General features: G+C 42.5%; 1 protein-coding gene across 1 annotated transcript; it reads right to left on the bottom strand.

Annotated features, from left to right (window-relative positions):
* Positions 1 to 20,378: 20,378 nt before the first annotated feature.
* On the bottom strand, positions 20,379 to 22,907 carry LOC311299535 (putative nuclease HARBI1; the record flags this gene model as incomplete). Its single annotated transcript, XM_084423124.1, is given in 4 exon segments — positions 20,379 to 21,386; positions 21,389 to 21,409; positions 21,415 to 21,535; positions 22,846 to 22,907. Coding segments are annotated over 4 exon segments (918 nt in total). The 3' UTR covers positions 20,379 to 20,672.
* Positions 22,908 to 25,236: the final 2,329 nt, after the last annotated feature.

Genomic DNA, 25,236 nt, shown 5'->3' with positions numbered 1-25,236 from the left:
TGAAATTGGTGTGTTTGCTAATGACATCAGTGATCATTGTACGATTGCTGCAGTTAGAAATGCCAAAATTCCAAAATCCAGGCCTCGATGCATTGAAAAACGTGATATGAAACATTTCTCCTTACAAGGCTTTACACATGATTTATTTTATTTTAATTGGGAAAGCATTAGGCTTATTGATGATGTTGAAATAGTCTGGAAATACTTTCATGATGGATTTTTGCAACTTATTAACAAACATGCTCCTTTGTGTAAGTTTAGAGTCAAGGGACGAGACAACCCTTGGTTTTCGATGGAGCTTAGCAAACTTCTTCATGAGAGGGATGTGGCTTGGGCAAAGGCTAGGAAATCAGAGGTGGAGGCCGATAGGATTAATTTCAGACGACTACGAAACCAGTTCACAGCAGCTGTCCGACATGCCAAATCTGAATACGAACGGATAGTGAACGGAATCTAGCGGCTACTACAGACAATCTAAATAACCCCTGGACTTTTTGGAAGTCTATCAAGTCAATTTCTTTAACTAAATCTCATAATGAACTGCCTTCCCATATCATCAGGGACAATATTACTATCTCGGACAGATCGGCGATGCTAGAATGTTTTAATGAACATTTTGTTGCATCTGGTTCTTTGTTTGACCAATCTCTACCTCCAAAAACCTCCCCTTCTGATGGTAATGCTGCTGGAAGATGTTGTGTTGGCCAGCCTTTTTCTTTTACCTTTGCCCCGTTTTCAATCAATGATGTACATAAAGCCCTAATGTCACTGGACATCAAAAAGCCTGCAGGCCCAGATTGTTTAGAGACATATATATTTTTTAATTGCTGCAGATTTTATTGCTAAACCGCTCATGGATATTTTTAATTTGTCTTTGGTTCAGAATGTTATGCCATCAATCTGTAAATCTGCCCATGTCCTCCCCTTGTTAAAGGGAGGAGATCCTACCTTGCTAAACAACTATAGCCTATCTCCAACTTGTCTGTGCTGTCAAAGGTCTTAGAACGACTAGTAAGTGAACAACTGAAAGAATTCCTGAGTGTTAATAATATTCTCTCAGAGTTTCAGTCGGGTTTCCGAAAGGAACATAGTACCATCTCTGCTTCACTGAAGGTTGTGAATGACATCATTGAGGCACTGGACAGCAAAAAGATGTGTGCAGCTCTTTTCATCGATCTTTCCAAAGCTTTTGATACGGTGAACCATTGTATTTTAAAACAGAGACTGCTCAACATTGGTCTTTCTGAGAAGGCAGCTGGTTGGTTTGAAAATTATCTCTCAGATAGGACTCAGTGCGTCACCTTTGACGGTATCTCTTCAGGTTTCTTAAAAGTTGTATCAGGGGTTCCACAGGGATCGGTGCTGGGCCCACTTTTATTTACCATTTATGTAAATGACCTTGGTTCAAATGTCCACAATGCTCTGTTTCATTTTTATGCTGACGACACAATCATTTACACCTGTGGAGAAACCCTTCACCAGACCTTTCAGTACCTGCAGGATGCCTTTGATACTGTACAATCTTGGCTATCTGACTTGAAGCTTGTGTTGAATGCAAGTAAAACCAAGACGGTCCTGTTTTCAAATAATAGGAACTCCACAGCTATCCCTCCAAACATTGTTACCCTGCAGGGAAATCTAATAGAGCGTGTGGCTGAGTATAAGTACTTAGGGCTTTTACTTGACGACCATTTGACTTTTAAGGCTCATATCCAAAATTTAGCCCGGAAACTTAGGTTAAAGCTAGGGTTCTATTTTAGGAATAGGGCCTGTTTTTCTCTTGTAACAAGGAAGAAATTGGTCGAGGCTACTTTCCTGTCTCTTATGGACTATGGTGATTTTTTATATATGCACGCCCCTAATAAATATTTGCACCAACTGGATTTAGCTTATCATGGTGCACTGAGATTTATTACAGGGTGCAAACCCTTTACACATTGTTGCACTCTGTATAATCTAGTCCAGTGGCCTTCCCTTGCTCAGCGCAGGCTAACCCGGTGGCGATTGTTTATATATAAATCCATCATTGGGACATTGCCCCCTTATTTATGTAGGCTTATGTCCTTCAAGGCCAGCACTCGGTCTCTGCGGTCTAATGATAATCTCCACCTGGTTGTGCCTAGGGCTCGCACAGAGTTAGGGAAGCAGGCATTTAGAATTTCTGCCCCATCAGCGTGGAACCTGTTACAGAATGACTTAAAACTTGATAACTTGGTCTCCTTTGGTCAATTTAAGAGGCTAGTAAAGTACCGGGAAGCAGGCACAATGGACACCTGTCCCTGCTTCCCAAATTAGGATAAGTCTATGGTGACAATGGGGGATGTCATGATGATTTTATTTTTTTATTTTTTTTATTTTTTTTTAACGTTGGTTGATTCATTGTACTGTTAACGTATTATGTCTTGTATGTTCATTGTATTTATTATATTTTGTATTCTATGTGGAACTTTTATTGCGGCCTTCTTGGCCAGGGCTCCTTCGTAAAAGAGACTTGTTCTCAAAGGATTTCCCTGGTTAAATAAGGGTTAAATAAAAAAAAAATTTTAAAAAAAAATTGTCATTTGATATGAATCACACGACAAAGGAATAAAATAAATAGTATTTAATTTTAACTTCCAACACAAGAAACAGGAGAATAACATGGAGAAACACAACCTCGTAACAAACAATACAGGACAAAGAACTAACTCAAACTGAGGACTTAAATACAGAGAGCAAACAAAGGAAGCTAGATGGCACACAGGTGAATGGAATGAATAATGAGGTAAATCAAATCAGTAACCATGACCACCAATAAGAAGTGGGAGCATGGGAAATTCGGTCAAATTAAAGAGGCAAACAGTCAACTGAACACAATGAAAAATAAAAACAGAACAGACTCTGACAGCATTTGGGCTCAGAAAACCTTCAGGATTAAATAATAGAGTCCACACCACAGCTATCTCAATATTAAAGAATAGCAGAGTCCACACCATAGCTGTAACGATAATGGCACAGAGAAACGATTTCGTTGGAATGACTTTCACAAATGATTTTTTCCAGCTGAACGATAAAAACATTGACAGCCAATCAGAATCCATCCTGCTGTAACAAGCTCAAGCATTTAAAGTGACAGACAAGCACTCGCTTAGAATAAACAGAACAATATTGTCCCTTGGCGTGGACGCTAATATAGTTCTGTCATGACAACTCTCAGAGTGATTGGCATGGTAATGGGTATGACCATGTTGATTGGTCTTGGCGGAAATCTGCTACGCTGCTGCTGCGGCAGAGCAAGTACAGGTCTTGCTACTGCCAATACATGCACGACACGCTGTTGTGAGCAATAAGACATGCTGCTGCTGTACAATACAGCGTACATTAATTACCGGTAGCATATCTATAAAGGTGGAGCTGGGGAAGGTGGAGGGTTTCTGAAAGTGGTAGTGATGGTAAGTCCGGCTCTTTTCAAAGATTCGGCTCTTTTGGCTCGGCTTCCTTACAAGAGCCGGCTCTCAAATGGCTCTTCATTTAGTATCACTCGGACTTCTATTTTAGCCTAATTTAGCAATTGTGAATGATTTGTGTGTTGGTAAGCAATTTTGTATTCAGTGTTTTAATAAAAGCCTTATTTTTATGCATTTTTCCGTTACAAAAAACACACAGTTCTCTTTCAGTCATTCACGTTCGACGTAGTCGACGTTCGACTGAATGGGATCACGCTAGGGAGCCTGTCATCTTCGAGTACTATTGAACGAGCCAATGCAATTGGCGTGCGTGATTCGCATCACACACTCCGCCCCCGCAGCGCGGGTATAAATACGGAAGTGGATGCACACATTAGTTGCTTTTTGCTTCGGAGCCGATCGTTTTTGATGTCTCTGAAGAGTATTGTTGTATACAACGAGCGAGTGTGTCAGTGTTCTTCTAGGAAGAATATCCCAGTTGCTGGTGGTTCTACAGCGCGAGTTCAGCAGTTATCACGAGCTTTGAGCTCTCAACTGCTGCTTTAACATCATCAAATTTCTGTGTTTGTTGACGGCCGGTTAGAGGGCAGAAAAATGAGTGCTTCACTGTTTCAGTTCACTGTTGGCGCGGCCATTCCCCTGTGTGCTCCGGCACCGGTGATGGGTCCCATTTCCTGAAAGAGCAACACGGGTGCGTTTGCATCTTTTTTGAGATGCCATTCCACCCGTGTGTTTCTGGATGCGATCGTTCCCTGTCCCCCCAAATGGACGGTCACAATAGTTGCATCACGTGTTTGTGGATAGTTTGTGTTCTCATTGCGAGGATATGACTATCGTGGTGTTGAGATCGAGACTCGCCTTCATGCGTGAAGGTGGAGTCCCCATTACCACGCCCCCGCTACGCCGCAATGTGGGATAGGTATTTCAGATGATCATAGTGAGGCTTCCCCGCCCGGTAACCAATCCCTGTGGGCCCCTCACTCCTCTATCACATCGCAGCCGGTGGAGCCCTCCGTTGAGTGCACTGGTCCCTCTCTAATGGACCGACCAGCCGTTTCATTCGGGGCCTCTCCAGAGGACAGGATGCCGATTGCAGCATCGGAGGGTGAGCTGACCTCTGGAAATGATGACTTGGCTGCGTTATCTCCCTCTGGGAGTGTAACGTTGCCCGAGTCAGATCCAGAAACATGCTGAATCGGGCTGCCGAGGCTGTCGGAATCCTCCACCGTGTCCCGAACAGTCTCAGTTGGATGATTGGTATCTCGGGATGGGCCGCGCTGGTTCTCAGCTCGCCGCCCCAGTGCCTTTCTTTCCCGAAGTGCATGGAGAGCTTACCAGGTCATAAACAGCACCTTTCTCTGCCAGAAACTGGCCGAATAAGCTTCCCCCCCCTCGCTAACCTTGACGGAGGTGCAGTGAAGGGTTGCGAGGCTGTCCCTCCAATAGAATGGTCTGGCACGACACAGGTGCACCTGTGTCCGGCGGCCGCTGCTTTTTGGACGGGGCCCCTTGTCTCCCCCCTAAAGCCTGTGAGTTCTCGCCAATTCTGACGGGCAGAGCTTACAAGACCTGTGGGCAAGCCGCCTCTTCTTGCGTGCCATGGCGCTGCTACAGGTCTATCAGGCCAGGGCACTCATGGACATGCACAAGGTTAGCCCAGACCGTGCGCTCATAGGTGAGCTCCGTACCTCATTCCAACCTCGCCCTCTGGGGCATGAGTGTCGTGGTGTGCGTGATCGGTCTGGCGATGTCCACGTTAGTGGTCCAGGAGTGCAATCGTTGGCTCAGCCTGGTTGTTATGGCAGATGCGGACAAGATTCGGTTCCTGGTCTCCCCAATTTCCCTGGTTGGGCTGGTCGGCGATGTGGTGGAGAACTGCGCCCAGCAGTTTTCTGCCGCCCAAGCGCAGACGGAGGCCAACCGGCACATCCTGCCCAGGTGGCCCGCTGCTGCCTCTACCCGGCCGCCGGCGGCAGTTCCTCCACCTGCTCGGCTCACCTACTCAGCGACAGTGAAAGCATTCCTGAGCGGGCCGCTCAGGGATGGAGGAGGGTGCTTTTGGAGTTGGTCACCGATCCACTCCCTCCCCCAGATGAGGGCCGGGTGGAGTCTTTGTTTGTGTGTGTGTCTGTTCCACCGCTGGCTCCCAAAAAAGGCGAGGCAAGCTGTACCCACACTTCAAAGAAAGAGCAAATTCCTCTGTTCCTGGGTCCCAAGAGGGCAAGTCTGGCGGTGTGCGACCCTGTAAAGCCTTGTACCCCTCAGCCACCTCTTGTTCGCCTGCACGCAGGGCCGGAGTGGGGCCACTTTTTAGCCCGGGAGTTTCAGGCCCAAGACCGGCCCACTTTTTTCATGGTGGAATTCCAAATTAGCACTTTTTCCAAACTGGATAAATGAAGCAACAGTTCAGCTCTTACTATTGTGTAGTTTTTATTAATACCATGGTTCAACAAATAATGTAAAAAAGTTAACAAAAAATATTCCACTATTCCACAAGGATATAGGTTGATAAATTAACAAAAGCAGAAAGAAAGAAAGAAAGCATTTGAAATATATCCCACTCTTCCACAAAGAGGCATTTTGAACTAATGTTTACAGATTTAGCCTATTTGTATTCAAAAATAATGCTTTTTTAATCAAAAAACGTGATACTTACTCTCAGATAAATGAGGCGTATGATTAATCAGATGCAAATCTAATTGAAAGAAAACAAGTTGACAAAAAGACTGAATCCAATATTGGGTGATAATATAGTATAATGAGAGATTTATAAGCTATTTTTTGTAGGCTGGTAATTTTTTTACCGGGAACACCACAAGTGTGACTATGTGCCATTTTGTACAAAATAAAAGTTTTTCAAAAAAAAATCCAGCTGGTCCAGCTATTGGTAGGCGCTGGCGGTGCCGCGGTAGCCTACCTGAGAAAACGTTTTGGAAAAGACGGGCTATGGACCCAACCAACTCTATAGGAGGGGAGGGGAGAACTCCCTCTCATGGTACACAACCCATGCAGAGGCTGCGCGCTGCGGTGTCAGAATGCGGAACGTGTGTAGCCTAATGTAACTAACGTGACAAATGTGAAAATAAAAAAAAATAAAAAAGAAAAGAAAAAGAAAAATTCCTCGACCGGCCCAAAGGTGAAGTGGCCCACCGGGAATTCTCCCGATTCTCCCGATTACCCACTCCGGGCCTGCCTGCACGGCAGCTGGGTGCGGTTCGAGGACCCGGTCATCCGTCTTCTCGCGTATCCCTGGCCGTCTTGTGGAGACAGGTAAGTGTTGCACTGCACACTCAGACCCCGCCTTCGGGCCGCCGGGCCACCTTCGGGCCTCTCAAGCCGGGTCCCTGTCCTCCACCTCGTTGACCCACCTCGGGTACATCTGTGGTTCCCTGGCCCGGTTTTATGGAAGCCTAAAATGCTTCCAACCGGTCCAGCCTGGCCCCAAACAGTACCTTCACACTCGGCTTGCGAGGCTCCGCCCAGGCTCAGTGATATTCATCATACCAAGGTGTTGAGCAGAGATGCTACTAAAAATTTGTGAGATTCATCACACCTAGGTGTTGAGCAGTGCTCCTGTCCTGTATGTGTACGTCGCAGTCCTACTGGCGAAGGACGCGAGCTAGCCGTTCCCTCCAGCCGATATGAAGTCTGGCTTCCATCAGCCCATACTTCATTGTACCCTAAATGTGTGGTGGGTTACGACCATCTTGGATCTGTGTCAACTGAAACGGGCCCTTTTTTAAAAGCCTCCGTTCACTTGCTAAACACAGAGATGCATTTTCAATAATGCCCCGTCCCCAAGCTTGGTCTGCAGCGTTCGACCTGAAAGACATGTACTTCAGATCTCTATCCTTCCGCTCCACAGGCCTCCTGTGTTCTTGCGTTCAAAGGTACGAAGTATCAGTACATGGTTCTACCCTTCGAGTGCTCCATAGCCAGTTGGGTCTTCAGGTCAACTGGGAAAGAGTAAACTCGTCCAAGGGTTGAGGATCTCTTTTCTAGAATGGAGATGGTCTCGGTCCAGCGCATCTCTCAGATAGAGGTGTGTCAGCTCAGTGGTATTCAAGAAATGAGAAAAGGTCCCACTGAAACTTTTTCAGAGGCTCCTAGGGCATATGGCAGACACAGCCACACGACTTCCGCTTCAGCACTGGCTTCACGGCTGAGTCCAGAGGTGGCCGTGGCAGAGCGACACGCTCCGTGTGATAAACACCCTGGCCTGTTGCCAAACCTTCAGCCCGTAAACAGACCTTTCGTTTCTCCGGGCCAATGGGTCCTAGAACGAGTGTCCACTAATACCGGCTGAGAGCCCATGTATAAAGGGCATACAGTAACAGAGGTCTGGGCGCCCTCCGACTGCATTGGCATCTATTGCCTCGAGTTACTTACAATTTCCTCGCTTCGAGACACCGCTGCTCAGCGAGCATGTATTGGTCTGAAAAGACAACATTGCGACCCCAGAGCTACGCTCCCCTCGCAGGTTTCAACTCGCTCGCCAACTCCTCCTTGGAGTCAGAAGGTTTCTAAGATCGCTTCATTCCACTTATTACTGCTGGCCTGCTCAATCGTGCCACTGACAAGCCTCACGACAGCCTCTGGTCTAGATACAGTGGAGACTCCGTCCCCAGCTGGCCAGCTGTTTGGGACCACTTCGGGGCCGCACAGCTACTTCTGTTGCCCCTCCGGACTCGTCCCTCCGCCAGTTGTTTCTTCTCCTGTCTGAGTGAATATCCCTCGACACAGAAAAAACTCTGGCCACAGCTGGCCCTGGGGCGCCTGCAGAAATGTGTTCCCCAGTGAGCCTTCTTGCACTACGGTGCTAAAATCAGGAAGAGATGGAGCAGGTCCTGATAGTTGCCCCTTATTGGCCCAACTGACCTCTCCTCTCTACAGCCTTCCTGACTCAATCCTCTGAGTACATTCTCAGGGATGGGGCATGATGGCACCCGCATCTAGACCTTGGAGAGTTCCAGGTCTGGTTCTAAAAAGAACGGGACGCGGAGGTTCTGGTTTTATGCCGTAGAGACCATCACTTCTGTGAGAGCACCTCTTAAAAAAGAGGCTCGCTCCACCTTAGAAGTGGAACCTATTCATTGAATTGAGTCTTCTCTCCGTGAGGAGATCCCGAAGGTGTTTGATCACTTCAGTGCTTCTTTCCTGTGACGCACATCATGATGCAGTAGATACAAATCCGTGGGAAGAATGACTTGATCGTCATGTTCCTGAGGGGAGCAAGGAGAAAATAAATAACCTCCTTGCGTCCCCTCTTTACCCACTTGGGACTAATTTCTGGTGTTACTGCACTGCAGGCAGTGAGTTAAAAATTCAGTTTTTAAAGAAACAGTTCGCCTGCTTGTTTGGTCTCTATCTAGAGGGTAGGGACTTGCCTGCATTTTCGGTCAACGAATCGTGCCTGGAGTTCGGGCCGGCTAACTCTCATGACACCTGAGACCCCGGCCTGGATATGTGCCCAAGGTTCCTACCTATCCTACGGGACCAGGTGGTGAGCCTGCAAGAGCTGCCCCGGAGGAAGCAGACCCAGCCCTGGCTTTTTCTCTGTCCGTCCGCTCCAGTACGGTTATACGTGATCAGAATGCAAATCCTTGACCTTAGACCAGCTCTGTCTGTTACAGAAACCAGCAGAAGGGAAGACTGTTTCCAAGCAGAAGTTGGCCCACTACATGTGGTTGCCTTTATCTTGGTGAGAAAGTTTCCCAAGATGCACGTGCCCACCTGGGTGAGCTCCTCCTAAGCGAGGGTATTGCTCCCTCCTAGGCGTTGACACAGAGTGCCTCGCTGAACAGGTGTTAAATAGAGTTGGGGGCTGGGCGACACCTATACACATTCACTAGAGAACTAGCCTATGTGTCGAACCGTTGCTTCCCGTGGGCTCCCTTCACATGAAGCCAGTTTCACTGTGAGCACGGTTCGAAGTGTCGGCTTGCTGCGCCATTCCCCTCCTATGAACTGGATACGTGCGCAATTCTTGCTCCAGTGAGTTCCCCTTATTAGCCAAACCCTGTCGAGTTCCTCCATACCCTTCGGCAACGGACGTGGCGGAACATCCGAAGCCAGGCCTATCACTTGTATGAACTGGTGGAAACTGTGATAGGCTGGGTCCATATGTTGTGATCCCTAAAGAAACACCCCGAGGTGTGTTCAGCACATTGTTGGCGCATTGCTATTTTGGGGCAACTGAAATAGACTGCGCAATATTTTTTTTGTTATTTAAACAGCGTGTTAGTAATGTGCGCCTATAGGTGGGTCTACAACACGCGTACACTTTGTCCCGTAGATGGGATACGTTTCCTCACTAGAAAAGCGTTCTAGGAATCCGCCATGGCGCGAGCGCAACTGGCTTTTAAAGGGAGTGGCATACCTCACACTCACTTTTGTTCTAATTTGAGACACAACTTCAAGAAAATTCACCAGCTTTTATCTTCTTCAGAGAAAATTACATATATATATATATATATATATATATTGTTTTTATATAAAAGAAGACAATTGACAAATGAGGAACATTTTTTTTTTTTTTCTGATGAGGAGATTTTTTGACAGCGAGGCAGAGAGTGACAGCGATGAAGACCTTCCCCCAAACCTTGAAGCTCTTGACAACATCGAAGGTGAAGAGACAACACCAGTCCATGTTTTACCCATGTCAAATGAGGCAGACGAGGTAAACTCATCGTCATGGAAGGCAATCAACCTTTCTAATCCTCCTGACCCAGGCAATTTTGACAACCAGCTGTGTGGTGTGCAAAATCCACCAGAATCCCCCAGAGGTCAATTCTTTTAAATTGTTCGTCACAGATGATGTCATCTGAGAAATTGTGGAGGAAACAAACCGCTATGCCTCTGACTTGCAAGAAAGTGAAATTAAAGAAAAACTTGTTAAATGGGTTCCAACAAATATCCCTGATATGTACACATTTTTAGTGTCAGTTCTCCTAATGGGGGTGATCAAAAAACCATCACTTCGTGATTACTGGAGCACAGACCCCATGCTCTTGACACAATTTTTCAGGTCTCTCCTTCGCTGTCTTCACTTCGCAAACAATGCGACAGCAGTTTTCAACAACCCGCTGAAAAAAAATAAGAACATATTCACAGCTCTCACCTCCTCCTTTCGTTGCATTTTTGTGCCATACAGGGATCTGTGTGTGGATGAGTCTCTGATGAAGTGGAAAGGCTGGCATTTTGTCAGTTCATTCCATCTAAACGGCACAGATTTGGGGTCAAGTTTTTTGTTTTGTGTGATGTGCTCTCTGGTTATGTGCAGCACATGATCATTTTCTCCAGATCTACCAGTGACATCCAACATTACCAAGGACTTGGGATTTCTGGGTCTGTTGTGATGACACTTCTAGCACCTTACCTAAGAAAGGGTCATGTTCTTTATGTGGACAACTGGTACAATAGTCCCACACTTTCCAGCACCTCTTGTCACTTGGCACTGGAGCTTGTGGGACTGTGTGCGCAAACAGGAAAGGGATGCCAACATTCACCTGTAAAAAGACAAAAGGTGAGGTGGAATTCAAAGAAAATGGATCACAGTTGGCAGTAAAATGGCATGACAAGAGGGATGTTCATGTCCTTACCACAGTCCACCCAACTGGTATGGCAGCCACAGGGAAGCTTGATCACATCACTGGGCAACCAAGGATGAAGCCAGTCTGTGTGCTGGAGTATAACAAAAAAAATGGGGGCAGTTAACAAAGCTGACATGATGACGATCTTCTTTTACCTACTTGATACTGTTTTACTCAACAGCCACATTGTCTACCGACAAATTACTGGTGAGAAATGAATACAAATCATCTAATAATAAATATATACAAGATAAAAAGTGATTACATTTTCAATTAAGGTAATCTAAAGTGTTAACAAATTTACAATAACAAACAGACCACACTGTCACATACTATTCTATTCTCCTCACTCCCTATTGATGTGCTCTACTATGAGTAGGATAGGAAATCACCTCCTGCAATTCAGGATGAACCTGTTGAGAGGGCTGCTGGAGGAGTGCAGCACATTGCGGCACAGTGCACAGTGCATTGAATTGATTTTTGCAGGCAGAAAGACAAAAGACAAGTGTATGGTTTAATTTGAAGTTTATTGAACATATTTTGAGATTGAGACATTTATTTATCTATTTGTTTTATTTGATCTGTATAAATAAACCTAACTGTTCATTTTTGTTATACTTACCTCATTGTGTTGATTGAAGTCATTATACAGTGACATTTCCTAGCTGAAATGGGGAGAGGATAGCATTAGGTCATAGTCGAGAGACACTTTAAGAACCTTGTGCGTCGCTCTGGTCGCACAGTCAGGGCATAGGGGGCTCTACAGAAAGGTTTCTTAAATGACAAAACACATTCACTTACATGTATTTTAGAATAAAAATGATCAGCCAAGGACTGACTGACATGTAACGCAAGCAATCACAGTTTGTTTTGTTTGTCATGTTTAGTGTGAAAATGTAAAGTCAATGGCCTTACAATTACGGACCGGCGTACATCTAATAAATTAATCATTCAAGAACGTTTTACAAATTTACTGCAACATTATAGAGCCGTAAACTTCACACACTTTTGAAAATCCAGCATTCAGTTGATTCTGATGAGCGCTCATTGTCACTGTTGTAAACATGACGGCATTCTTCTTCCATGAGGGGTTTCTTTTTTCAATAAAAAAGCTGTTGGTTAATGTCATTCACCATCATTTTGGATTAGAACTCAAATATTTGAACTGATATTCTATTATATCTGTTGTCTGAGTTACATTGCTAATGCATTACTACTTGTGTCCTGGCCCTGCCAGTTTTATGAAGTCAAATGACCTCTCATGGCTATGTAAGTTTTTTTTTTTTTTTTTTTTTTTATTGCTTGAACAACAATTACAGAACAGAAAAAAGAAAAAAAAAGAAAAGGAAAAAAAAACATGTGCCAGGGTTGAGGATACAAAAATATAAAATACAAGAAAGTGAGTAAAAACAAAACTAAATAATAGACCTTCTTATGCAGTCCATCGATTTCAAAGATGACGTCACTTCTAGGATGCGTTGTTGGAGTGTTGAGGCAGCCGCTGCTGTCAGCGGTGCCATTGAAGGTGGCTGTGAAGCACAATCCGGGAGCCACATGTCCTGCCGCAGTCGGGACATGTGAGTGCTGAATCTGAGGATGGGTGCAGTTGTGGCTGGGCACGTTGGTGTCTGAGCTGACGTAGCACAGTTCTGTGTTGGGCGTGCTGTGATTCAATTTGTTGGGCCCCCAGACCACATGCAGAGCTCCATGCCTGGCGGTTGGCAGCTGTTGTTTCCAGGACTCCAGGGTTGATGCCACAGCTTTTCAGGGTCGCCTTGAGGTGGTCCTTGTAGCGACGCTTCTGACCCCCAGGTCTCCTGTTGGCTGCGTATATATGCCCATAGAGGACCTGCCGGGGTAGGCGGTGGGAGGGCATGCGGATAACATGTCCAGCCCGCAGTTGCCGCCTAACAAGGGTTGCCATGGAGTTGGTGCGCTGTAGGATGTCCGTGTGGGGGATTTTGTCTTTCCATGTGACACCTAGTATGCGCTGGAGGCATCTGATGTGAAAGCCCTCGAGACACAGAATATGCCTGCGGTAGGGAGTCCAAGCTTCTTCCCCAAACAGCAGGGTGGAAACGCAGACTGCCTGGTAGACGGCCGTTTTGGAGAAGGTATGGAGATCTTTAGTAACAAAGACTCGAGATCGGGGTCTACCAAAGGCAGAGGAGACGAGGTTTATGCGTTCCTGAATCTCGTTGTCTATGAGGCAGGTGAGTGTTAGGATACTTCTGAGGTAACAGAAATGCTGAACAACCTTTACTGGTGTGCCATGGATGAACTTTGCCATGAAAAGAACTTTTCTCAATCCCCGGTCGAGTGAATGCTGGCGCGTCTTTGCTGCCGCTGCTCTCCGGTTTTCCTTTAACTATGTGGATTAACTATGTGTGGCTTGTGCTCGCCTGGACTGTCCTGTCCTTGGTTTCTCATTCATCGACTGCACTGTTCCAGTATTCTACAGCTGAGCTTCTGAGGTTCCGTTTATATCTACATGACGATTCACCACCACCAGCTCTGCTTTCACACCCGGATATTGTATACCTGCCTCGTCGGAAATACATTCACCGTGGCTCTCGTCGGAACTTTCAGTATGATAAATCCAGCTCCATAAAGTCCTTCTGGTCCACTACTCGACGCCCATTGAGGAATACCGGTCGCTGCGCTGATCATAGTGTGTTGGCCCGCCTAGCTAGGTCGGCTAACACGGCTGTCAAAATCAGTAACACTACTGTCAACTTCGGTCTCTTTAACATCCGCTCACTTACGGGTAAGGAGCATCTTGTGAAGGATCTCCTCGTTGACCGTAAGTTTGACTTTTTGTGTTTAACAGAAACGTGGCAGCAGCCAAATGACTTTATTTCATGATGCTTCTCCTCCGGGATTTGTTTACATCTCTCAATCACGTGACTCTGGCCGTGGGGGAGGTCTCGCGATAATTTATCGTGAGAAGTGGAGGATAGCGCCTGTCAATGCTCCTGTCTGTCACTCATTTGAGGCTACTGTTTGCCACCTTTCTGGACCTATTCCCACCATTGTTGCTACTTTGTACCGCCCACCAAAGCCTAACAAGGATTTTATTGATGACCTTGCTGCCTTTCTGACTCACCTATCCACACTTTCATCAAATATATTACTCCTAGGGGATTTTAATATACATATGGATAATGTTGACAACACTCTCACCAAAGACTTTACATCCTGTCTGGATAGTTTTGGACTTCAGCAATACATAAACTTTCCCACACATAATAAAGGACATATTTTAGATTTAATCTGCTGTTCAGGTGTTGCACCTGTTAACTGTAAAGCAGATTCTTTTCCTTTTTCCGATCACATGTTGCTTTCGTTCACTGTTAATCTCTCACTCTCCAAATCTAATCTCCCACGTACTATAACATTCCGAAATATTAAGGATATCAACTTGGACATTTTATCCTCTAGCATCACTGATCTTCCCAGTATCTACAGTTTCTCTACCCCGGATGAACTGCTTTCTCACTACAACTACAACCTTCACAACCTCTTTAATAATCTTGCTCCACTCAAAACCAGGACTGTTTCATGTACTCTTTCTGCACCTTGGTTTACTCCCATTCTTAGAAAATTAAAAACAAAAGGAAGACAACTTGAAAGACTTTACAGGAAAACGAATCTCACTGTGCATAAGGACATGTATTTAAATCACATTCTTTTTTACAAAGATTCGATTTCTCAAGCTAAAACCACCTATTATTCTGGTTTAATTAGCTCAAGTGAAGGAAATTCAAAAGCCCTTTTTTCTCTCATTACAAACTTCATAAAACCTCGGGATCCACTTCCTCCTCACTTGTATTCCTCTGATTTTTGTAATGCTATATTATCATTTTTTTCTTTAAAAATTGAACATATCCACAAGCACCTTATGTCTACTTCTGGTCCGAACTCACCTGTCCCAGTTTCATTTGCTCCCACCTGTCTACTCTCAGCATTTACCTTACCCTCAGTAAATGAAATTAATGAACTCATTCAAAAATCCAAATCTTCAACCTGCAGATTAGACCCCCTTCCAACTGTGCTTGTGAAAGCCACTGTTTCTTTTCTGTCCCCTCTCATTACTAACATTATTCACTCTTCACTTACCACTGGAATTGTTCCTTCTTCTCTTAAAACAGCTTCTGTAACTCCCATTCTTAAGAAACCTGGTTCAGATCCCAACGATTATAATAATTTTCGTCCTATTTCAAATCTTCCATTCATTTCCAAAATTCTGGAAAAAATAGTTGCTGCTCAACTTCATACTCATCTTTCCTACAATAATTTATATGAACAATTCCAGTCTGGTTTCCGTCCTTTTCATAGCACGGAAACAGCACTACTTGAAATTACTAATAACCTTCTCCTAGCGGCTGACTCTGGTTTAATATCCATTTTTCTTCTGCTTGATTTGAGTGCGGCCTTCGATACTATTTCACACACCATCCTTTTGAACAGACTTTCTTCTATTGGAATTACTAACACACCTCTTAACTGGTTTCATTCATATCTTTCAGGCCGCACTCAGTTTATTCAGTTAAAATCATTCACTTCTCATTCTGTTCCTGTTACTACAGGTGTGCCCCAGGGTTCTGTCCTGGGGCCCCTACTGTTTATTATTTATCTTCTTCCCCTTGGTTACATTTTCCGTAAACATCAGATTAATTTCCATTGCTATGCAGATGACACCCAGCTCTATTTTTCTACCAAACCTAATTCCACAATTCCACCATCTTCCCTTACTAACTGTCTTCTTGACATAAAATCCTGGTTGACTTCAAACTTCCTTAAATTAAATGCCAATAAAACAGAATTGCTTCTTATAGGAACAAAATCAACATTAAACAAACTCCATAATTTTTCTATTTCCATTGATAGCTCCTTTATCTCTCCCTCCCCTCAGGTTAAGAGTCTGGGTGTCATCTTCGATAGCACCCTCTCTTTTACATCTCATGTTAATAATGTTACCCGGTCTGCTTATTATCATCTTCGTAATATCAACCGTTTGCGTCCTTTCCTCACGCCTCACTCCACTGCCATTCTTGTTCACAGTTTAGTCACCTCCCGTTTAGATTATTGTAATTCTCTTTTGTTTGGCCTTCCACATAAAACTCTTCATAAACTTCAACTGGTCCAAAATTCAGCTGCTCGCATTATTACTCGTACCTCCTCTATTCATCACATCACTCCTATTTTACAACAGCTCCATTGGCTCCCTATCATTTATCGTATCAACTATAAAATACTTCTCCTTACTTTTAAAGTCATTCATAATCTAGCCCCTTCGTATCTTTTTGATCTCCTCCATGTACCTACACACGCTCGTACTCTTAGATCCTCTTCTTCTATTCATTTCACCGTTCCCCGTGTCCACCTCGTTACTATGGGGAGTAGAGCTTTCAGTTTCTCTGCTCCTCAGCTCTGGAATTCGCTTCTACCGGACCTCCGTAATATTGATTCTCTCACACTTTTCAAATCCAAACTCAAAACTCATTTGTTTAGAATAGCTTACTCCCTTTGACCACAACTGCATTTTCTTTTAATTGTATTGTATCTTATTGTTTTTAAATATTGTTATTGTTGTTGATGATGATGTAAGGTGACCTTGAGTGTCAAGAAAGGCGCCTATAAATAAAATGTATAATAATAATAATAATAATGTAGAATTCAGGGGGTGTGGGGGTGGGGACCGTGGTCTGTGCAATGATCTCTGTCTTTTGGGTGTTGACTTGTAGGCCACAAGCTTGGTAGACTGCACATACAACATCCAGTGTGTGCTGCATTGCGGTAGGGCTGTGGGCTAGGAGGGCACAGTCATCAGCGTATTGCAATTCATGAATTGTGGTGGTGGTGGTCTTGGTGATGGCTTGCAGGCAGCGGAGGTTAAAGCTATAGTAGGTAATCCTGTTCAGAAACACTTTTTTTTTATACTGGGTGAAATGGTCCTTCCATCCTGAGAGTAGTCAATACATTATGTGTTCAGAAAAAGGAATGAAAACAATCAGACCTCTGTAGCAGCTGTAGGACAGTAAAAACTCTGACCAATCACTGCCATTCGGTGCGAATGTAAAGAACCAATCAGATGCTTTCAGAGCCAGGAGGAGTGTCTTAGCAGTGTCAATCAAGTTCGCGTACGCGCTGATCGCCCCTCTCTTGCACAGCGCATACCGTCATTCAAAATCAAGATTGCCGGTGTGCCGAGCAGCTGTGCTAATGGCGGACAAACAACCAAAACTGCCAATTTCTCGAGTGGAACCTGCTCATACAACAAAGACAGGTAAACGGATATACCTGTTTTTTATTACATGTGATTCTGACATGATGCTACATGCACTGCGCTCCTTCCTCTCCGCTCGTCTCAGGTAAATAATGCGTCTTCCAGCTCAACTGTCGGAGTCGCGCGTTCATGTGTTTTGGGGGCGTGGCTTTGGAAGGACCCCAGAAGGGAGAGGGTGGACTGAATAGAAATAATGAGCTGTCTTTAAAACAGTTGTTAGAGGTTTACATACACTCGATTTTTATACTTTCTTTTTCAGAATACTTACATTTTAATTATGTATTGATATATACATAAAGTTTAAACAAATTTGAAAAATAAGTTTTTTAGACCATTCTTACCTACCCCAGCTTTAAAGAGGTTCTGATTACTAAATTTACACTGATGAATGTGTGTGTGTGTGTGTGTGTGTGTGTGACCTCATTAATGTGGGAAGATGATGTCATTATATTCAGACTGAATCAGCCTGTGAGTCAGAGACACAACGGGGTCTTCTGTTGGAGTTGTTGATGGGGCATTCTTTGTGAGTTTTCTGGTTTTGTCATTATCACTGAGTTGAATGTATTTTGTATACTGATAATTGATGTTTGATGTTGTTTGGGACCGCATGCTTTTTCATGTTTTCATGTGAAATTGGTTAACATTCTTGATAATGTTATTTCTTGTCAAAGCAATTGTGTTTACATGTATATGTGTATATAATTTATTAGTTTATGTATTTGTATTTTCAGTTTTACACCATTCATACAGTAAAAACATTCTCAACATCACTTTGTGGTAGGGGTGGGAGATATTGACAAAAATGAATATCTCAATATTTTTTTTCAATATATCGATATCGATATTCAGACGATATTTTTGCAATCCTTCAAAGAAATGTGTGCAAACTGGCAAAGAAGGTCCAGTTGGTCTTTTGACTTGCTGCATTTGACCTATTATTGTATAGAATTACTAGTACATAAAGATATGAGACATTATTGATTTAAACATTAACCAAGTTACTGTACTAAATATTTATTGTAATACAAGAACAGTGCTTTTTCAGTACAATATATGTACGTAATAAATTAACTTTGTGCTTTGCAAACAGTACTCTATTAGTAATAGACTAACAACAATGTGACTCCTCTTTAAAAAAAAAGTTGTGTTTTGCAAAATGTAAACATTAGAACACAACACAATATAAAATTTTTGCACATTATATTAATATAAAAGATGAGGATAAAAAAAGACAAAAGGAACAAAATAAATAACACAGACACTGCTCTGCAGGTAAAATGTGCAATAAAGCAAACATGCTTTTGAAATTACAAAACACTTCTTTGGTAAACACCAGTGTAAACTATAAGTGTAAACATGCAGTAGAGGTGGTCAGTAACAGTAACAAAGTAAATTTACTTAAGTAGATCTGTACTTTACTTGAGATTTTTTTTTTTGGTTGAGAACTGATTACTTTTATGCCTCTATATTTGAAAGATTAATATAATACTTTCTACTCTCCTACATTTTTCCAAAGGTTCCAAAGTAAAAAGCATGAAAGTATTTTCTACAGCAAGTAGAACTAGTTGTACTTTTACTCAAGTATTAAATTATGTACTTTGATCAACACTGGTAATAAGTTTAGTTATACTGCACTGTCTGTAACATAATATGAACATAAAGACCAAAATGTAAATGTCTATAATATAAATATAAATCTTAACTAGGGCTGGGAGATATATCGCATGACATTGTTATGCGCATCTCGTCAGTAAAGCCGGTTCCATGATTAGTAGTAAATCGCCATCACCTGCTTTCAGATGGAGCGGCATTTACTACACAGAGCCGTAGTTCACTGACAAGCTAATCAAGGAACCGGCTTTACTGACGAGATGCGCTGCGCATAACAATGTCATGCGATATATCGCCCAGCCCTAATCTTAACCTTTTACTTTTAAACTTCAAGGCCCAGTTTCCCGTTAAGGGCTTAAAATAAACCAGGACTAGGCTAATTCTACTTAAATTAATCCACACTAAACAACTGACTTTCTGAGATGTTGCTTAAGTTTGGATTAACTAGTTCTAGACTACAGTGTCTCAGATTAAGGTAATCAAGGACAAGTGAGATCATCTTTTGGAAACCCAATTAGATTAATGGCATGCACGTGGCTAAGGAGAGGTTGCTATAAAAACCTGGTATGGAATACTTGTAATTCATTAGTCTTAAGGAGTGTGTGGAACAGGAGTCACTACACTTAACCAAAAAATGGATAAAGGCCGAAGAAAACGCTCAGAAAACTTCAGTGAATTTGAGAAGACCCTTTTTAAACAAATTGTATCAAACTATCCTGTAATTGAAAACAAACAGCATGATTCAGGTACAGAAAACAAGAAGAAGAAGGCATGGATTTCCATATTGAATGAATTCAACTCAAATGAAAAAGTAACCAAACGGACACTCCAACAAGTTCAGGTAAGATTTATTGTTGCCCCATTCTTACAAATCAGTCAATTATAAATGTTTTCATTAATGAAATGTAAAAAGAAAACAATATTATATAGAACTCCTACTTCAGAGTATATATTATCTTGTAAAGGTCCTGTGGAAAAACATAAAAATAAACCTGAAAAAAAACAACTGCTGCTACGCGTCAAGAGCGTTTCAAGACAGGTGGGGGACTCCCAGTTCCACCAGACACAGAGGAGTTGGGGGACTTGTTGGCTGGGATTATTGAAAGTCAGCAACCCCTGGAAGGTATTCCAGATGATGACCATTTGGACAGTTCAGGTGAGGAATCTTTCAAAGACTCATTTGACAGGACACGTCTCATTTACAGTAACATGTGCTATCCCATCCAACATAATTAAATGCAAGTCATGTCTTGTAACAAAAATTATGTAATGACCTTTATTGTTGAAGTCAAATGTAATGCTACATTTTTTTTTTTTTCATACAAAGATGACCTGATCTTGACACAGGACTTGGGGGGGCGCAGGGAACAGTCAAGATGCTCAAATGAATCCAGCAGCAGTCAGCACCAACATGCAGCAGCATCCAGTCTCCTGCAGTAGCATTAGTCAGCATCCATCAGTCTCTAATCCAGGCAGCAGGTCAAGAGGGAAAAGGATGACCATTCATGAGAAACTTGCCATAGAGTTCCATGAACGTAAATTACAATATTTAAAAGAAGAACATGAAGTCAAAATGAAAATTCTTCATCTTGAGTTGTCTATGAAAGAGAGAGACATGAAGCAGCAGCAGTGTCAATTGTCTTTGGAACAAAATCTCAGTTAAATAAATAATTTCCTGTGTTTTTTTTTTTTTACCTGTCTATGCCAATCATTTATGTATCACTCAAGGCTCATTTATGAGAAGTGCTGCAAAGCAAAAGCATCTCTGTAAGCAAGTCCATTTCTGTCATTGGCTAGCTCAGCGATAGGGACATGTTGGTCATCATCATCTTCAATATCAGGGTCTAGGCAGCCACACTGTTTAAGAAAATTATGAAGCACTGCTGTTGCAATAATAACAATGCAGCACCTCCTAGGTTCAAACCGCAGTGTATTTCGGAGACACTGGAAACGATTCTTCCATACACCAAACATGCGCTCTATTAGCCCTCTGGTGAGCATGTGAGCTTGGTTATAGCGCTGTTGCTCTGGTCTGACTGGATGGAGATAAGGGGTAAACAAGAAGTTTGTCTGTGCATACCCACTGTCACCAAGTAGAATTCCAGAGTGTTGTCTTGTTTCAAACTGACCGTACAAAGAGGAGTTGTGGAAAATCCTTGAGTCATGAGTTGAACCTTTCCAACGTGCAACAATATTGGAGAACTGCATAGTGGGAGTGCACACTCCTTGTACATTTATTGAAAACCAGTTTTTACGATTTCTGAATTCCTCAGCATCTGCTGTAGAGGGACACTTGATGGGAATGTGGCAGCCATCGATACAACCAATGACTCCAGGGAAGTTCCCATATTCATAGAAATCTACCTTGTAGGTGGCCTGTTCAGCAGCATTTGGGAATTTGATGAAATCCTTTTTCAGTTCACATATAGCACTGCAGACTTTGTGTACTTATTTTCACACTGTTGATTCACCTACACCTTTCACGATGGAAGGTTCCACATGCCAAAAACCTTAAGGTAATTAATATTTGTAAGGAAGGAGAAATAGGGGTGCCCCTGACTAAGTCACCTGAAAGCTTGGGCTGCAGCAAACCAATTCTGTCAGGTCCATTAAGTCAAGAACACACAGACAATAAAAATAATTTAATAATTTTTATTGAATAGATTGCAAACAGGTTGATGTTCCTGAATTGAAATTTGGCGGTATGGCTCTGTTCAGGGAGTCCTCTGACCTTTCATGAGCACCATGAAATAGCAGAGAGTCAGAGGACAGCAGCAGCAGCATTAGGGAACGCTCACACAGTTTAGGACTGTGAGAGCTAAAATATCCCCCCTGTGAACAGAGCAGGCAACATGACCAAGCAAAAGCCACGTTATGCATAAGGAGGAGCTGGGGAGGTGGCGGGCAGCAGTGAGAGCAGCAAGCATGTATGAGCAAAACTGAATGTGCTTTAAATAGGGCGCCTTGTTTGAGCTTTGGCCATTGAGCAACAAGGGGAGTTACCCAGCTAATGCAGCTCAGCTGGAGCAGATCAGCTGGTGGGACAGTGTTGGAGCAATAGCATTAGCAGCGTCTTGACTACCTGGCCTGCCAGAACTGACGCTGACGCTCAATTTATTTCTGTTGCATACGGAAACGGTCAAGAAAATGTAAATCATCAAAATCATTTAGTGGGTTGCTCCTGTCTTTCAGCAACCTTCTTTCTGGTCTTGGTGGTGGTCTCTGATTGTCGTTGAAATAGTCGAGGTAATCCATTTTCTGCTACTGTGGACATGAGCCTTGAGGCAAGAAGTTTTTAATCTGAGGTTAAACCTGCTTCTGACCAGGTTTAATTTAAGACTTCATTTAGATCTGAATTAGGTCTAATCCTACTTCTAGAAATCCGATTAAGTCTAAGTCTATACTAGTGCAAGTCTGAGACTATTGTAATCCATGTGTGAGAAAGCTACTTCAATAAATCCAGGTTTAAAATGACATTTAGTCTACGACTAGGCTTAATCCCCGTACGGGAAACCGGCCCCTCGTATTATAAATTTCCACACAAAAAACTAAAGCAGCCAACTTGTGACCTTATGGAACTTTGACCAGATCTAGGTTTAAAGGTTCTTGACTACGCCACCTGGTGCCTCTCACACCAGGATATACTTTTCACCTTAACTGCTAAATACCTAATCTAAGGCAAGCAGGTTCATAGAAATACACCAAATACGAACTAGACAGAGATGTGCTTTCAGTAGAAAAACAATAACAAAACTTTATTGTACAATGGTATAATTAAAAGAGCCACACCATCATACTAGAGGCACAGTACTAAAGCAAGAGACCAGACCTGGTATTGGCTGTTACAAGGGACAATACGATTAACAATTTAACTGGAAAATACTGATTCACTGTCAAGGCAGGTTACCTGTCCGGGATACGCGTGACGTTCACCGCCCGTGCTCTGGAATCTGGTGCCCACGATCCCATGCATTCACTCACACACACACACGCACGCACACACACACACACACACAGGCACAACCACTACAAGCCAATGATTCAATCAATATTGTGAAGTGCAGTTTACCGACTGTTGGCCGGGTCGCTGTCACGGTGATAATATTAACTGGTGAGTAAGTTAAGTTCACCTATATTAGCCGAAATATTCTTTAGTTAAAACAATAAAAAATAATGTTTGTGTGTTCCTCTGCCTCTTTAACGCAAGTTAGCTCATCAGGCGGGCGGAGTCGTCGACTGTAATAACGTTAACCGCAGCGAACTAACGTGAAATAGCCTAAAGTTACTGAGGTAAAGTGAGATAGACGAAACCCTTGTTTAAGTGCGGGTTTTAAACAATATTTTCACGTAATGTTATATGCTTTGATTTATTTTCAGGTTTGTGATCTGGATAATGCCATCTGCAATCTGCAATGATGGAGTGTGTTGGAGCCTTTTCATTGCCGTCATTGTGATAACATACTGGTAAGTAACATTATGGTTAACTTCACCTAAATTAGCCGAAGTAAACTTATTAAACAGAGAAGCATAATAACTTTGGTATGGTTTGTCTATTCTTTCACAATTTTTTGTCAGATGTACAACGTAAATACTGAGTAAAACTAAGTTAAAGGGATAGTACAGCTTAAACAGAAAATTATGTCATCATTTACTCGCCCACAAGGTGTTCTAAACCTGCATGAAGTTCTTTCTTCTGAACATAAAATAAGATATTTTGAAGATTGTTGGTAATGGAATAGTTGCTGGTCCCCATGGACTTAAAAAAAAATAACACATGAATGTCAGTGGGGACCAGTAAGTGTTTGGTTACTCGTGTTCTTTAAAATATCTTCTTTTGTATACAGCACAATAAATAAATTAATAGAGCTTATGAACAAGTTGAGGGTGAGTAAATGGTGACAGAATTTACAATTTTGAGTAAACTAACCCTTTATCCAACACCATTGTTAATTTCATCTTTTGTTTTATTTTCAAGTTTGTGGTCTGAATTATGTCGTCTGCAATGTCGGAGGTGTATTTTGGAGTCTTTTTTTGTGATTACCTTCGTAACGGTTATAACATCTTCAGGTGAGTAAGATGACATCAACTAAATTAGCTGAAGTATACGTTAGTTAAGCAGGCAAACATAACTGCCGATGAAACCAAAGGAAGGGGAGAAAACAGTGGTTTACCAGGCAGCAGAGTTAAATCATCCCCCAGTTCTGTTCTTTATTTTGAATTTGCAGGAGCCATTTCCTCCGGACTGGACAACACTGCTGACGCTCTCCAGTAATACACAGAACGGGTTGACGTTGAAGGAGGAGGAGGAGGAAAGGGTTAGCAATATACCATTATCAATATAGCAAAGTTTTGCTAACTAATATTTTTAATGTTGTTTAATTGATTAAAAACTATAAACACCATACAACATCATATCTTACCTCATCTTCACCCCACATGTTATTGTTGTTAGTAATAAGGTCTGTTATTGTATTTTAGTTTTTTTCTGTAAACTATAACACTAAAAGGCTGCTGTGACTTTGTCTGTTTCAGGAGAGTCTGTTCTCTAAGCAAAAACATGGTTGCTGACAATGAAGGGCAGAATCATCAATCAGCTGTCTATTTTGTCGAATGCAGAATTGGGTAAACCAATATATATATATATTTTACATTACATTTACATGCATGAAGACACTTTTATCCAAAGCAACTAGCATTGTATTTAAGTTTAATTTAAGTTATCCATTCCCTGGAAATCTAAGCTACAGGAATGTATTGAAAAAGAATGAAGCTTTAATGATTTAAATGTAATGGATTATGAGGTAATACCATCCCTGTAGGTGCATTCAGAATCAAATGTAGTGCTTTTATTAACGTCAAAGTACATGCAGCATCAAGTTTGAGAGTTAGGGAAAATTCTGCCAACACCGGTCTGAAAAAAATAATATATTTTTCCCTGCTTGTGCTTGCAGGTTCATTCTGAGAATCAACCCTGATGGCACCAAACATCAAAGGCACAGATCAGATGGAATTCTGGAAAGGTCCAAAGAAAAGCATCAGCCTGAAACCCTCAGTGTTTCTCATCAGAGAGCTTGTCAACTTTGACTGTCAAAATTACTGAAAAGTAATAACACAAACTGACTTTGACTGTATTTTATTATTTTAAGGCCTGTTTTGCTTTTCAGTGTGAGTATGTTTTTGCCATGCTACAGATACAAATGTTCCCCAGGAGATTAATTCTTTGGACTTTGGTGATGTTGCCTTTTTTTTCTTCAGCTAGTGGCTCCTAAAGGTCAAGATTTGTAATTTGTACTTCTAA

Source organism: Rutilus rutilus (genome assembly GCF_951802725.1).
Source record: "Rutilus rutilus genome assembly, chromosome: 11".
NCBI classification, from domain to species: Eukaryota; Metazoa; Chordata; class Actinopteri; order Cypriniformes; family Leuciscidae; genus Rutilus; species Rutilus rutilus.
This window is presented reverse-complemented; position numbering and strand designations above follow the sequence as displayed.